The following is a 16928-nucleotide window of genomic DNA, read 5'->3' on the forward strand; positions in this document are numbered from 1 at the left end:
CCCAGCACTTTGGGAGGCCGAGACGGGTGGATCACGAGGTCAGGAGATCGAGACCATCCTGGCTAACACGGTGAAACCCCGTCTCTACTAAAAAAATACAAAAAAACTAGCCGGGCGAGGTGGCGGGCGCCTGTAGTCCCAGCTACTCCGGAGGCTGAGGCAGGAGAATGGCATAAACCCGGGAGGCAGAGCTTGCAGTGAGCTGAGATCCGGCCACTGCACTCCAGTCCGGGCGACAGAGCGAGACTCCGCCTCAAAAAAAAAAAAAAAAAAAAAAAAAAGAAATTCAACAAATGAAGTATTGAGGGTATTCCATTTCCCTAATGATTTGGTCCTATTTTGTTGTTTCTAATGGGATGAAATAATATATGTACATAATGTACATTTAGACAGTATAAAATGTAAAGGATTGTCCCTTAAAGAAAAGATATTTCAATTTGAAACTAAGACACAAACTAGTAAAACAAAAAATGTTTGATCTTTCATAGTTGTGAATCAAGTTTTAAGTCACATGGATTGTGCTGTTCTAAGCTGAGCAAAACAAGTGCAGGGAAGATAGCTCCTATGAGCTTTACTTATTGCACTCTGTAATTCTGTATCACTAGTTATCTGCGTCATGTAGCTGGAGAACTTAGCTTTTGAGGCTCTGTGTATGAGCTACACGTGAGTGCATTGAGCATCAAGTGCTTCTGACTTTAAACTTTTTTCTTTTGATATTCTAAATTGGGGTAGGGAATAAAGCTGTATTAGAGTTGGACAACTTTGCATCTAATTGTAACCGTATGTGTGTTTTCTCTCCTTTTCACATTCTAGAGTGTGGCTTACAATAAAGTTGTGTTGTATTGCAACATGATGGAGTAATAGAAGTAGAGTGGTGGTATACTGGCATAACAAATTTTTTGTTTTCTTGTATTTGTCTATTTTCAGGACTTCTGTAATAAGATTATATACTTTAGCTTTGTATGTGAGTTAGGTACAGTGGTTGGTAGAAAAACTAAAAACAGCTGTGACTTTAATTAAATGTACAAGCAATCACATCTTTTGGGAGAAGTGCTGGTTTCACTTTTGTTAGACAGAAATGGAGTATTTCATTTTTATAATGTATGCAGCTTTCTAATTTTTGTCTCTTTGTCTGCTGTCAGTAGGACATAGTAAGGTGGACTTAGAATCCTATTTTTCCTTTTTTGTTTGAAAATCAGGACAGAGAAAGCAGGTTCTGAGAACGTAAAGATTTTGCTTAAATAATTGACTGGACAGTACAGTTAGTAGAAGCTCATTATTTCAGAATTAAATTAGGTCCTATCTTTGAATGATTATTTTCTTTAGTTCTAAAAGTCAAGGTTTCACTATACTTATTTTTATTATTGAGATGCAGAAGAATTGAGTTTTCCTTTAAATTGATGACATATAGACAGATAGTTGGTTGTAAATGCATTTAATTGATATTCTGGTTTGTCCTATTTAAAGTGATTCTGTGTGTCTGTGTTAACAGTTATGTAAATGCTCCACATTAAAGCAGGTTAGATGTTATCATAACTTGCTGACTTGCTATGCCAGTCTCTATCATTTTTAATGTAACTCTAATCCTTAAAAAATTATTTTATTATCTGCACATGGCTTTCATTGTAAGATGTTTAATGCATTAGGCACCATAGTAACCAGCAGAAGTGGTTCCACGTGTTGACTTTTGCAAGGTATTATAAAAGTCATTGTGTACACCTCTCTTGATTTGGTGTAGCATGTCATTTTTGAAGAGCCACGTGCAGGTTTGAGATTTTGTGATTGGAACTCACGTAGAAAGCTTGGGGTAGCAAAATACTAAAAAATTATTATCTGATGGCCTCAATAGTAATACTTTAAGAGTATATAAAGCTTTGAATCCTCCTTTTTAAAAACAGATTGTGAAAACTGCTGAGAGAGACTTGTAATCCAGTCACATAAGCATAATAAAGAAATACTGGTCCTCATGGAAGAAGAGCAAGATTTACCAGAGCAACCAGTAAGTATTTCCTTTAACAGTTTAAAGTTGATTATGGAAGAGCTAATCTTAAGGTATTTTAATTATTATTCAGTTATAGATTCCAAATTAGAAATAAAAATAAGGAAAAGATTCCTTAATTGTTTCCTTTTAAGAAAACAATGTTGTATTTTTCCAACTTAATTCTAAGGAGTCTAAGGAAAATTTAGCATTACAAAATGAATATTGTATTTAGAAATGTCATTTAAAAAAATAAGTGGCTAGTGTTACAGTTTTTAGAAAATAAGACATCTCTTTACTGATCTGACAGTATATCACCATTTCTACCAGAAAATTTAGTTTTGTTTTTACCTAAATTTCCCTAAGAGAGTTAATTTTTTAAAAAGTAGTAGTAGTGAGGAAGGTATAATTTGACCACTAGCTAATTCTTGAAAACAGATAAAACCATAGAGACTATATTGAATTCTTAATTTCTTTTAAATATTTAACATAATAAAATAATTTTAAATGTCCCCAGATGATATGGGTTTATCTTCTTTTTGGTTTTTGGCCCTTAATATTTAAAAAACAAAAGCAATAGTGTCATTCTTTTAAGATAACTTGTATGCTAGAGGGTCTTTTCCTTTTGTCTTTAGTTTCTTTTTCTGAAGTTTGGTAAATACTGATTCAATTTGCTATCCTGAGTGGGCCTCTTGCATTTCATATTAAGAGAGGATACAGCATGGTACCTGTTTACTTTATGAAAATTTAACCTAGAAAAATTTGAATTTTGAAAGCAAATAATAGGATATGTTTTTCATGTTCTAGTTGTATTCTTTAGGTGTATTAGCTCCCATTTAAATGATAAAGTCCTTTAATATATTTTTAATATTTTTCTTTATATTGAGAAATGCATATTGATGATTGCTTTGTCATTATTATTTTAGCCCCCTCAGTTGAGGTAAGTATAAAACTAGGAAGGCATTAGCAACTGGTAAAAAGACCTTTTGAAACATTTGAGATGTGATCCCCTATTCCTTGTGGGACTTTAATTATCAGGGAAATGGTAGGGTTAAAAATTATCTTGAGCAGTGTGTTTAGGATTTACACTTTTGGAACAGATAGCTGAACTGTAGATACTAAATGTACCAGGGGAAATTATGCCATTGAATTTTCAATGTGGTAAGACAAAGGTCTAGTCATATTTTCAAAAGACTTATGTAAGTGTTGACATACTGTTGAAATACGGATATTGTTAGTTACTCCTTACCTATTTAAGGTAATGAGAATTGTGAGGCTGACCTGCTGACAATCATCTATCTCTTCTGCCTTGCTTCATTTCCTTGTCATTCTGTTGAACTTCTGTAACATGATGTGCAAAACCTGATTATTACTTCAGAGAAAGGTAAGAAATTGAAGCACTTTAAAACCAAAATTTCTGCTGACTATAAATGGTTGTCACAGGGCATTATTTCCTTATTGATTTGTGCCCAGATCTTAATATAAAAAGGTGATTGAATGACGACATGGAGAGGTCAGTGCCATTGAAAGAAAAGTTGAGTGTTTACTCATAGTTCCCCTTGAAACAAGAGGCATAGCATGCCACATGGGGGAAGTACCACTGTTGGTCAGGAGGCAGAAAAAAGTGAGAGGAACGCACGGGCCACAGACTTATTGAGGTTTCCACAGGAAAAGCAAGGTAGGCAGGGTAAACAGCTTAGGGTTGACTAGTTTAAATAATATTTTCAGGCTTTGTGGCCTATGGGCTGTCCCTGGTTATCTGGTGGTACTTTGTCCTGGGTTGATTTATGATTTAGGGCAGGAGGAATAGGGGCTTAGTGTGTGAGAGGTAGATAAAGGAGGTGGTTCAGAGCATGGGCACCAGATCTCAGGGGAGATAGAATACAACTTTGGTCTTGAGTTTGGCTCTGTGATTAATGGACGTCAAACAGACAAATACAGAATCTAAAAACACGACACTTATTAATGTTTAAAATAGAACAGAAAGAGTAATGACACACTTTGAGGTAAAAAAACAACTTTTCACAGGCTGTAGTGGAGATCTAAAATATGAGTGGAAAGAATGGTCCCATCCCAAGTTGGTGATAAATAAAGCCAGTATTTTTAACCCTGGAGATGTTACTGATGGTCATTATTATTGAAGTTATTTTAATCCCATTGTCTCTTCTTGACTTTTCCTTATTGAATTATCCCTTCTCTTATTTCTCCACTAATTGCTTGCTCTACCTCAAGATTTTGTTCAGATCGGCTGGGCACAGTGACTCATGCCTGTAATCCCAGCACTTTGGGTGGCGGAGGTGGGTGGATCACTTGAGGCCAGGAATTTGAGACCAGCCTGGCCAACATGGGGAGACCCTATCTCTACTAAAAATACAAAAATTAGGCAGGTGTGGTGGTGCATGCCTGTAATCCCAGCTATTTGGGAAGCTGAGGCAGGAGAATTGCTTGAACCCAGGAGGTGGAGGTTACAGTGAGCCGAGATTGTGCCAGTGCACTCCAGCCTGGACAACAGAGTGAGTGAGGCTCCGTCTCAAAAAAAAAACAAAAACAAAAAAAAAGATTTTGTTTAGCTAACTCACAATGCAGTAAATTTTGACTTCAGATTCTTTCACTTTCCCTTTATTGCTTATCAATCCTCAACTGAGTTGTAAATAACTGTGTTATATTACTATAAATCACCTTCCAAAAATGCAAGAATCTCATCCACAGATGAAGGAATCCTTTTGACTGATTATTGTACAGCCTCTACTTAGAGAATAGAGTATAAAGAACAGCAGTGGATTGAGAATAAGAAATACTTCATGCTACAGTTTACACACTGAGAGTCCCTGAAGAAGTAACATTATCACCCTTTGATACCTTAATTAAAAATCTTATTCTTTCCAGCTTTCTGTCATATACTTTACCTATTTATAGCCTAAATCTTTAAGCTATCAATAAAAATGTTGAGTGTTCTTAGAAAAAATAGCTCCAGGTGATTGTCATATCCTTTCTAGGTATCTACAGAGGTCTGTTCAATAATCTGTTTTAGAACACTGTCATCAAATCAGCATTGAATTAGCACTAGTTTATAGTTTCTGGCACCTAATTCCTCTCTGCCATCACCTTTAAATTAAAACAAACAAACCAAGCAGTGAAACATTTCTTTTCGTTTTGTTTTGTTTGAGACAGGGTTTCGCCCTGTCGCCCAGACTGGAATGCAGTGGTGCCATCTTGGCTCAATGCAGCCTCTGCCTCCCAGGCTGAAGCAATCCTCCCACCTCAGCCTCCCAAGTAGCGGGGACTACCAGCACACCCAACTAATTTGTTTGTATTTTTAGTAGACATGGGGTTTTGCCCTGTTGCCTAGGCTGGTCTTGAACTCCTGGACCCAAAGTCCAGGAGTTTCAAGCACCTCTCTAATTCTCTGTGATTTTTCAGAGATGATAAACACTGGTTTAGCAATCATGTTTGTAAGTTACAGGTCTATGGGATAAAGCTTCTATGAATCTGGAGGGTTCGAACTTATTTAAAATATTGAGGTGCTTGCTTATAAATATGGGAATAAACTCTTTTTGAAAAATTTAGGTATGCTATCATTTACAGTTTGTAGATTACTCTTCTTGATAGAGAAGACAAAAAGATTTTTTGCCTCCATTACCAGTCACACCTGACATGCAGTGGTAGAATAGGAAGTTGTCGCTGCTGTAAATATTTACCTCTCTAATAATTTGGAATGCTTACCTCCCTCTCTAGGTCCTGCTTTCCTTATGTTAAGTTCTTGAAGTCAAATTAATAATTAGATAGCTATTAGTAAGCACGGTCAATGAAAATAGCATTAAATTGTTTTTTGTGTGAAATTTCATCTAGGTTGTGATCAAATCCTTTACCCCCTAGGATATGGAATATGACTTTTTAGTAAACAGAACAATGTCCTTCTCTTTGCAGGACAGTGTTGGATAAATCTTGACATAAACATCCTTTTTATAGTCTCCATGAAGACTTACCCGACCATTGTATTTATTATTGCCAAGATTACAACTTACCTAGCACTAGCATACTTTTGCCTCTTGTTTAAACCTTCAGAGTCATTACTTGTAAGTCATCACAGAGTAATTTCAGAATGACATTTGAGATGCTTAATACAATTTTCTTAACTAGAGAGTCCTATTTCTTAAGCCTGTCTTGAAATTTCTGGGATTCAACTTTGTTCTTGCTGTCTATGGTAATAACACTAAAATTTAACAATTACATAGCACTTTGTTTTTCATAAGCAGCTCACTCTTTTCGTCTTTAAATTTCTTTTTTTTTTTTTAGTAGAGACGGGGTTTCACTGTGTTAGCCAGGATGGTCTCGATCTCCGGACCTCGTGATCGGCCCGTCTCGGCCTCCCCAAGTGCTGGGATTACAGGCTTGAGCCACCACGCCCGGCCTCGTCTTTAAATTTCATCTTTACATATTATGTTAACAGTACACATCCTTAAGTTTTATTCAACCAGCATCCTTGTACTGTTAGTCCTGCTGTTTCCTGCTGTTGGAACATGAGCCCTGTGAAGTAGGTAGTTGTATCTTTTTTTTACAGATGAAGAAACAGATACAGAGAAGACATGCAGTGAATTAACTGTCAGAACTTAGCCTGAAGCCTGTATATTCTGAGTTTGTATACTGGGTTTTTTGTTTCCTTGCTGTGTTATATTTAAAGTGTGATTATACATTGTAGCAGAAGCAAAAATAGAACGCTGATTTATGAATTTGCCAGTGCTTCTTTCTTTCTGTGTTATCATTAGCCATTATATGCCCATAGGATTACATCATTTTTTAAGATACCAGCTTTATTGATATGTAATTTACATATCCTACAATTCACCCTTTTAGCGTATACAGTGCAATAGTTTTTAGTCTATTCTAAAATAGGTTTGTAACCATTACCAGAATAAATTTTAGGGCATCTTCCTTTTTTCTTTCTTTTTTCTTTTTCTTTTTTTTTATTTTTTGAGACAGGGTCTTATTTTGTCACCCAGACTGGAGTACAGTGGCACAATCGTGGCTCACTGCATCCTTGAACTCCTGGGCTCAAACAATCCTCCCATCTCAGCCTCCTGAGTACCTAGGATTATAGGTGTGAGCCACCACACCCAACTGTTTTTTAAATTTTTTGTCGAGATGGCGTCTTGCTCTGTTGCCCAGCTGGTCTCAGACTCCTGACCTTAAGTGATCCTCCGACCTTGGCTTTCCGAAAGTGCTGAGATTATAGAGGTGAGCCACCATGCCCAGGCAGAACATTTTCTTCACTCCAAAAAGAAACTCCATACCCATTAGCAGTCATCCCCCAGTTTATCTTCCACAGCTGTAGGCAACCATTAATTTACTTTGTGTCTATAGATTTACCAATTTGTAGATATTTCATATAAATTGAATTCTACAGTCAGACATGGTGGCTCACACCTGTAATCCCAGCACTTTGGGAGGCTGAAGCAAGTGGATCCATTGAACTCAGGAATTTGAGACCAGCCTAGACAACATGGTGAAACCCCATCTGTCCAAAAACAATACAGAAAAATTAGCCAGGTGTGGTGGTGCATGCCTGTAGTCCCAGCTACTCGGGAGGGTGAGGTGGAAGGATCGCTTGAGCCGGGGAGGTTGAGGCTGCAGTGAGCCGAAATCAAGCCAGTGCACTCCAGCCTGGGCGACAGAGTAAAACCCTGTCTCCAAAACAAAACAAACAAAAAATTGGAGTTATACAAACCATGGTCTTTTGTGACTGGTTTCTTTTACTTAACGTAATGTTTTTAAAGTTCATCCATGTTACAACGTGTATCAGTACTTAATTCCCTTTTATTGCCCCGTATTTCATTATATAGATATACTACTACATTTTATTGATCTGTTAATCAGTTGATAGACACTGGGGTTGTTTCTACTTTTTTGCTGTTACGAACATTCATATAAAAGTTTTGTGGGGACATTTATATAGTGAGGAGTGGAATTGCCGAGTCATATGATAACTCTTTGTTTGACCTTTTGAGGAACTGCAAGATTGTTTTTCAAAGCAGCTGCACTATTTTACATTTCCACCAGCAGTGTAGTGAGAGTTCCAGTTTCTGTGCGTCCTTGTCAACACTTGTTACTGTTCAGCTTTTTTGTTATAGCCATCTGGGTGGAAGTAGCATCTCAGTGTAGTTTTGATTTGCATTTCTCTTATGACTAATAATGTTGAGCACCTTTTCATGTGCTTATTGGTCATTTGTACATCTTTGAAGAAATGTCTATTCAGATCTTTTGCCTATTTCTAAATTGAGTTATCTTCTTTATGTATTCTGGTCCCTTATATATTCTAGTCCCTTATGAGAGATACGATCTGCAAAATTTATCTTCCATTCTGTGGGTTATCGTTTTCTTGATACTGTTCTTTGAAGTGTAAAAGGTTTTTTTGTTTAAGACAGAGTCTCACTCTGCCGCCCAGGCAGGAGTGCAGTGGCGCAATTATGGCTCACTGTAGCCTTGACCTCCCAGGCTCAAGTGATCCTTCCACCTCAGCCTCCTGGGTAGCTGAGACTACAAGTGCATGCTGCCAAACCTAGCTAATTTTTTTGTACTTTTTGTGGAGATGGGGTTTTTACTATGTTGCCCAAGCTGGTCTTGAACTCCTGGGCTCAAGTAATCTGTTTACCTCTGCCTCCCAAAGTGTGTGAGCCACCATGCCCAGCTGAAGCATAAAAGTTTTTCATTCTAAGGAAATCATTTTTATTTTTTCTTTTGTTTATCATATCTAAGAAATTGTTTAATCCAGGTCGTGAAGATTTTTATTTGTGTATATGTGTGTGTGTGTGTGTGTGTGTGTGTGTGTGTGTGTGTATATATATATATTTTTTTTTTTTTGAGATGAAGTCTCACTCTGTCGCCCAGGCTGGAGTGCAGTGTTGTAATCTCGGCTCACTGCAACCTCCACCTCCCACATTCAAGCAGTTACCTACCTCAGCCTCCCGAGTAGCTGGGATCACAGGCACCTGCCATCACACCTGGCTAATTTTTGTATTTTTAGTAGAGACAGGGTTTCACCCTCTTGGCCAGGCTGGTCTTGAACTCCTGACCTTATGATCCACCTGCCTCAGCCCCCCAAAGTGTTGGGATTACAGGTGTGAGCCACTGCCTCCAGCCTATATTTTTACAAGTGATGAGAGCATCCATATTCTCCTAAGAATTTTATTGCTTTAGCTTTTACATTTAGTGCTTTGATCCATTTTGAGTTTATTTTTGCATGTGGCTTGAGGTACAAGTTCAACTTTATTTGTTGAATTGTCGTGGCACTTTTGTTGAAAATAATTTGACTGTAAATGTGATACCCTTGTTGAAAATCAGTTGACCCAATAAATGTAGACGTCTATTTCAGGACTCTCAATTCTGTTCTAGTGATCCATATATCCATCCTAATGCCAGTACCACAACGTCTTGATTACTTGAGCTTTATAGTAAGTTTTGAAATTGAAAAATGGGGCCGGGCACACTGGCTCACACCTGTAATCCCAGCAATTTGGGAGGCCGACGTGGGCAAATCACCTGAGGTCTGAGACCTGCCTGGCCAACATGGTGAAATCCCATCTCCATTAAACGTACAAAAAAATTAGCCAGACATGGTGGCACGCAACTGTGGTCTCAGCTACTTGGGAGGCCAAGGCGTGAGAAATGCTTGAACCCAGGAGGTGGAGGTTGCAGTGAGCCGAGATCACGCCACTGCACTCCAGCCTGGGTGACAGAGTGAGACTCTTGTCTTGAAAAATAAAAAGAAAAAAGAAATGGAAAAATGTGAGTACTTTAACTTTGTTCTTTTTTTTTTTTTTTTTTTCAAGATTGTTTTAGCTATTCTGGGTCACTTTCATTTCCATATGAAATTTAGGATCAGTCTATGAATTTCTTGAATGCAGCCAGCTGGGATTTTGATTGGATTGACTGTAGACCAATTTGGGGAGTATTACCATCTTTTCAAGATGAATTCTTCTGTCCCTGGATGTGGGATGATTGGCATTTATTTAATTCTTAAATTTCTTTTAACATGTACTTTTTCTTCTATTAGGTTTATTCCTAAGTGTTTTTTTTTTTTTGAGACGGAGTCTCGCTCTGTCGCCCAGGCTGGAGTGCAGTGGCGCGATCTCGGCTCACTACAAGCTCCGCCTCCCGGGTTCACGCCATTCTCCTGCCTCAGCCTCCCGAGTAGCTGGGACTACAGGCGCCCGCCACCTCGCCCAGCTAGTTTTTGGTATTTTTAGTAGAGATGGGGTTTCACCGTGTAGACCAGGATGGTCTCGATCTCCTGACCTCGTGATCCACCCGTCTCGGCCTCCCAAAGTGCTGGGATTACAGGCTTGAGCCACCACGCCCGGCCTGTTTTTTTTTTTAAGACGAAGTCTCGCCTTGTCACCTAGGCTGGAGTGCAGTGGTGCAATCTCAGCTCACTGCAACCTCCACCTTCCAGGTTCAGGCGATTCTCCTGCCTCAGCCTCCTGAGTAGCTGGGATTGCAGGTGTGCAGCACCACACTCAGCTAATTTTTGTATTTTTAGTAGAGACAGTGTTTCACCATGTTGGCCAGCCTGGTCTTGGACTCCCGACCTCAGGTGATCCACCTGCCTCGACCTCCCAAAGTGCTGGGATTAAAAGTGTGAGCCTCTGGACCCGGCCATATTCCTACGTATTTTATTCCTTTTGATGCTATTGTGAATGGATTTTCTTTGTCATTTTTGAATTGTTCATTGCAAGTTATATAGAAATATAATTGATTTTTGTATGTTTGTCTTGTATTTTGCTGCCTTGCTGAACTTGTTTATCAGTTCTAGTGGTTTCTTAATGGATTTGTTAGGATTTCTGTATACAAAATCATGTCATATAAAAAGAGATTCAGATTTTTTCACTTTTAACCCTACTAGAGCTTTTTCAGCTTTATTGCTTTCTTCCTCACTGGCAGCTTGTATTACTGTCCTCCTCCTACTGTCCTGATATGGCCCTAATTCCTTGGATACCAGTTGCTTGTATAATCTATACTGGTTTTGTTAATGAAAATTGTTGCCTATAGGACCGCTTGCTACTTGAATCTTTGCTTACTTTGCTGTGTAGTTTTCAGTATTCATTATTGCAAGTACTCTATTACTCTGTAAACTCTCCAGAAAATTGTTGCTCAATCTTTGCTATTTCTCTTAAGAACTAGGAATCATTTTCTGTCAGTTTCTGGCTTGTGTTGTTTGAACTGACACTTCTATAATTGAGTAAAATCTGTCTTTAGTAAATTTACTTGCCTCTACTGCCTGGTTAGTACATGCTTCCTATCCCTGCCTTAGAGGGGGACATAATTGCTCAAATCAAGACAAACAATGGGCCATATGAGGTAAAAAAAAAAAAAAAAAAGTTGTAACACCTTTTCCTTCCCCAGACTTTTCTGCTTGGTAGATATGACTTTAGATACATTTTCTCCCTTTCTATTTATGAATATGTACTCTGCACTGGGTTGGCACTGAAAAAAATTAAAAGTGAAGGGGTGTAAAGAAGCATAGTTCTTCCTTGAAAGTAAATACATTTTTGGCCAGGCGCAGTGGCTCATGCCTATAATCCGAGCACTTTGGGAGACCAAGGTGGGCGGATCACTTGAGGCCGGGAGTTCAAAACCATCCTGGCCAACATGGCAAAAACCCGTCTCTACTAAAAATAGAAAAGTTAGCAAAATTAGCTGGGCATGGTGGTGTGCACCCGTGGTCCCTGCTACTCGAGAGGCTGAGGCACAAGAACTGCTTGAACCCAGGAGGCAGAGGTTGCAGTGAGCTGAAATTATGCCATGGCACTCCAGCATGGGTGACAGAATAAGACCTTGTCTCAAAATAAAATAAAATAAAAATAATAATAATAATAAGTAAATTTAAAAATGTTGCTCCAGGACCTTTTTTATTTTTTTCCTTTTTTCTTTTGGAGGTGATAAGCTGAATTTGTTGCTCTGTACCTCTAATAAATGAAGACTATGATAAATTAGACTCCTCAGTGCACTAATTTCCTCTGTTTAAATTACCATTTGAAGAGTATAGACTGTTTCAGTTACTTAGCCAACCAGCTCATAATTACATTTCTTTGATAGCAGAGAGTCTTTGGATGAACTAAGCGTAAATTCATCTCCGCTATTGGAAGAATACATTATTATCTGACCATATGTAACTACTATCATCTTTAGGTAGGAAGGGCAGAATGTTTTACAAAAAGAGGCTATATTTTGTCATTTGTGAAATTATGGCAGGCAGATAAACTAGATAGTTGAATTTTTCTTGTCTTTAGCCTTATAGTTTCCAGGCAAAACACTATTTTCCTATATTATCTAGGTCAGAACATATTTCCCTCCCCTCTTTCAGTGAGATTGTCATATACATTGGTAATACAGTTAGATTTTTTTTTTTTTTTTGAGATGGAGTCTTGCTCTGTCACCCAGGCTGGAGTGCAGTGGTGCGATCTCCACGCACTGCAAGCTCCGTCTCCCGGGTTCACGCCATTCTCCTGCCTCAGCCTGCCGTGTAGCTCGGACTACAGGCGCCTGCCACTGCACCCGGCTAGTTTTTTGTATTTTTTAGTAGAGACGGGGTTTCACCGTGTTAGCCAGGATGGTCTCGATCTCCTGACCTCGTGATCCACCCGTCTCAGCTTCCCAAAGTGCTGGGATTACAGGCGTAAGCCACCGCGCCCGACGTACAGTTTGATTTTTTTGTCACAGTCTGCATACTATCCTGGAATCCCTCAACCTCCTGGTTGTTTTATGGTGTCTTTTATCATATAGAAGTTTATGATTTTTGTGTAATCATATCTATTTTCTCTTTTATGGCTTTTGGATTCAATGTCATGCTTAATCAGGATTTACCCACCTCAAGGTTTTGTTTTTTGTTTTTGCTTCAGATGCTTTAATGTAATTTTTGTTTTAAATTTAGAAATGTTTTTTTAAATTGCCTTTGTTTCTTTAATTTCTCCTTTTTGGTACCTATGAAAATTAAGAGAACATTGAATGGAACACATTTTCACATGCCACAAGCAAGGAACCAAGAATGTTTGGTTTTATTTATTTCATGGTTGTGTATTCTCATGAGGAGTATATGGCCATGAGAAATTTTATGGAGCTTGCATTTATTATTTATCTTGTCTGAAATATTCAATGTAATATTAAATATCTATGATTCCACCTGATACGTTTGCTTCAGATTATCTAGGAGAGTTTCTGCCTTCTTCTATTAGCTTGAAATACTTTTAAATATTCGTGGTTTGAATGGCTAAGCATATTAGACATGTTTCTACTACAGCCAATTCTAACCAGAGAGCTCTAAAATCAGATTCTCTGTAATATGAAAACAGAAAAATCCATTAGTGTTAACCATTGATCTTTCATTTGTGGATTCTTACACTGTTTCAATGGAAGTGACTTCTACCCAGAAGGAAATAGAAAATGTGAAAAATAAAAAAAAAAAAATACAGGGTTAACAGTATTTTCAAAATTACTGGTAACTTGATAATAATTCATATTAATTTTTGACACTAAACTAACTTAAGTGTAAAGCCATTTTTGTTAAATAAATGAGTAGATGATACTTAGATTGCCATCTTCACTGTTTGTTTAAATGTAATTTGCCTGTTACAGTATAAAACCAAATAGTTTTTATCAAAGCTTGGATACTTTATTCTAGTAAACATTCTGTCTACCTTGAGTAAATATTCTGGTAAGCAGTTTTTTTTTTAAATCAGAAGAAGACTTTTTTCATTAAAAAGAAGAACTCCATTTAAAAAACAAACTTCATTTCTAGCTCTAAAATATAACAAGGGTTAATTAAATCTAAACTAAACAAAATTAAACAGTTATCCTGTAATAGTTAATAGCCTGTTCTTTGAGTAGCTAAATGATTTAAAAAACAGATCAGTACATTGATACCTTTGTATGTTTATTTTTGCAGGTGAAAAAAGCCAAGATGCAGGAATCAGGAGAACAAACTATAAGGTATGTAAAGTTCGCTTTCTTTTTAATGAACTACTCATAGGTTTTTTTTTTCTTCATATGCTGATTAGTGTATGGGCATGCTTCGCCCTCTTTTTGGTTCTTACCATCAGCTGTTACATTTTGAAGCTATTCGATTTAAGATTAAAATTTCTTTTCCAAATAGTTTTTTCCTGAAACATGTGCGCTGATTTTTTTCGTATGCATTCATTATTTATTCCACAATATGTACCAAACTCATGTTATATATGAGGCACTGTACTACATAGAGGAGACTCAATGATAAAGATGAAAAGCACCATATTCTTCAGTCAAACGTACAGTATACAGAATAGGAAGCATAAGCAAAATAAATAAAGTCCAAGTGATTTGGTATTAATTACCAGATGGTTATGAAATGACTTAGTCATTAACCCCACTCCTCTTATAGAAAAGAGGCAGCTTGTTTGCACCTCACAGTTTGGCTTCCTCATACCATGGTTTTCAGTTTTCCACAGTTCTTACCTTCTTTCGTTTGTGCACCAACCATATGAGCCAGTAACTGCATCATCACCTCTACCACATTAATTTCAAGAATCCTACACTTTTACCTCCACACACTGTCATCCCAGCTCATTTATTCTAGAACTGCCATGCTAGCCATATGATGTCTTAAAACATCAAGTAAATGATCTGTCATATTTTCACCATCACCCCTTAAAAAAGAACTTTAGTTTCTTCCTTATAAGAAACTTGACCAGGCTCAGTGGCTCACGCCTATAATCCCAGCATTTTGGGAGGCCGATGAGGCCAGGAGATCGAGACCAGCCTGGCCAACACAGCGGAACCTTGTCTCTACTAAAAGTACAAAAATTAGCTGGGCGTGGTGGCTCAAGCCTATAATCCCAGCTACTAGGGAGACTGAGGCAGAATAGCTTGAACCCATGAGGCGGAGGTTACAGTGAGCTAAGAGTGTGCCACTGCACTCCAGCCTGTGCGACAAAGAAAGACTCTGTCTCAAAAAAAAAAAAAAAGAAACTTAACTGTCCAGTTGTGGGGGCTCCACTTTTGGAGGTCCAGGTGGGCAGATCGCTTGAGTTCAGTAGTTTGAGACCAGCCTGGGCAACTTAGCAAGACCCCATCTCTATAAAAAACACAAAAAAATTTCCAGGAATTGTGGTGCACACCTTTAGTCCCAGCTACTCGGGGCTGAGGCAGGAGGATTGCTTGAGCCCAGGGGCCAAAAGTTGTGGTGAGCCAAGATTGCGCCACTGAACTCCATCCTGGGTCAGTGGCAGAGCAAGACACTATCTCATTTAAATAAAAAGAAAAGAAAGAAAAAGAAACTTAACTATAGGGTCTATTGTAATTAGTTCCCTACAAACATTTGTAACTTCCTCACTTTTTTCTGTCATACTTGCCTAGCAAAACCACAACCCTGATTAAACCCAACTATCCACCTATTCTATACTTATTCCCAATCACTCATACATTGTGAGAGAAAAACACAAAATTGTGCAAACTATTCTTAGTTTCTATTCATGATTAGATCTAAAACAGGCACTTAAACCCCCTTCCTGGTATGTCTGATTTCCCAACCTCTAAAATCATCTTAACTCCTTTATTCCCTCCCTTCTTGCCCCCTGCCCTCTCCCCTTTCCCTTCTTTTCCTGCTATTTTCATTCACTCAGGTGTGGATCTTGCTCCCTAGTTCAAAGAGATTAGGAACATCTCCCTTCTCTGTCACCAAATCTGCCTACTTAATCTGCTTCTCTTAGATATTGTTTCTCTTTCCTCTGAAATTCCTTTGCTCTTATCTAAGGCTAATGTCTCCAGTTGTTTGAAAGAACCCATCACCTTCATCTCTTCCTGCAATTATCTCTTCTTTTACCTTCAGCAATTTTTTACTATGATAAAATACACACAATATACAATTTACCATTTTAAGTGTACAATTTAGTGGCACTAAGTACAATCACTTTGTCTTGCAACCATCACTACCATTCATCTCTAGAACTTTATTCATCTTTCCAAACTGAAATTCCATGTTCACTAAACAATATTCTTCATTCCCCCATCTCCAGCCGCTGGCAACCACCATTCTACTTTCTGTCTGTATGATTGTGACTACTCTTAAGTACCTCACAGAAATGGAATCATACAGTATTTGTCTTTTTGTGAATCATCATGATGTCTTTAAGGTTTATCCATTTGTAGCATGTTACAGAATTTCCTCTTTTTAAGGCTCAATAATATTCCATTGTATGTCTGTTCCGCATTTTGTTTATCCATTATCTGTTGTTTGTGTCGTTAATAATTCTGTTGAATGAGAAGGAGGTATTTGTCATGCCACTTTATGGACTTGTATGTTGTTGGGTTCTTTTGGTCATTTTATTTTAGAACAATTGTTTTTTCATGGTGTATTCATTGTTAAGCAAAATTAACAATGAATACAAAGCAAAATTTATGTTTATATGACTGAAAATAATTATATTTTGAGGCGGTATGTCATTTCTCTAAGGATAATAATTTAAATATTTAACAAGTTAATTCACTGTCTTGGTGCTGTTGTTTCTATTTATTCTCTAGATGCTCATTTGAGTATGTAGGGGATGTTGCTATAACATAATATTCTAGGACCACTGGATTTTAGGAACTGGTCCAATGTATACTGAATCATAGAAATATCACCAGCTTCTAAGATACAGGATCTAGAAATAGTCTTCAACAGTGGGTATAACAGTGAACCCCAGACTTAACCAGGTACATGTAGAAGTCAAACTAGTTATTGATGTCTGAAATGTGAAGTTCTGGTTCGGTTTTATGCCCTTCACCTGGGAATTCTATGTAAGTAGGTGTGAGATGGGGTCCAGAAGTCTGTATTTTTATTAACTATTAGGTAATTATAATAAAGCACCCAGTTTGGGAAACTATCACAACTACTCCATATAATTTCTTGCCCTTACCCTTCAATTTCCATAATCACATCTTA

General features: G+C 37.7%; 1 protein-coding gene across 6 annotated transcripts in view; it reads left to right on the forward strand.

The window, feature by feature from the left end:
* EYA3 (EYA transcriptional coactivator and phosphatase 3) overlaps window positions 1-16928 on the forward strand; it is a 120640-nt gene that overhangs the window by 29978 nt on the left and 73734 nt on the right. For 4 of the 6 annotated variants that reach the window (XM_023219473.2, XM_023219475.2, XM_023219478.2 and 1 more), the window contains 2 exons: window positions 1899-1999; window positions 13917-13960. In XM_023219473.2, the coding sequence (XP_023075241.1) occupies window positions 1967-1999; window positions 13917-13960 (77 nt within the window). In that variant the 5' untranslated portion in view covers window positions 1899-1966. Of the gene's footprint in view, window positions 1-1898; window positions 2000-3356; window positions 3363-13916; window positions 13961-16928 lie in introns of all 6 variants that reach the window. The other 2 variants (XM_023219472.2, XM_023219477.2) reach the window with 1 other exon arrangement.

The sequence above is a fragment of the Piliocolobus tephrosceles genome, chromosome 1, assembly GCF_002776525.5.
Source record: "Piliocolobus tephrosceles isolate RC106 chromosome 1, ASM277652v3, whole genome shotgun sequence".
Lineage (NCBI taxonomy): Eukaryota > Metazoa > Chordata > Mammalia > Primates > Cercopithecidae > Piliocolobus > Piliocolobus tephrosceles.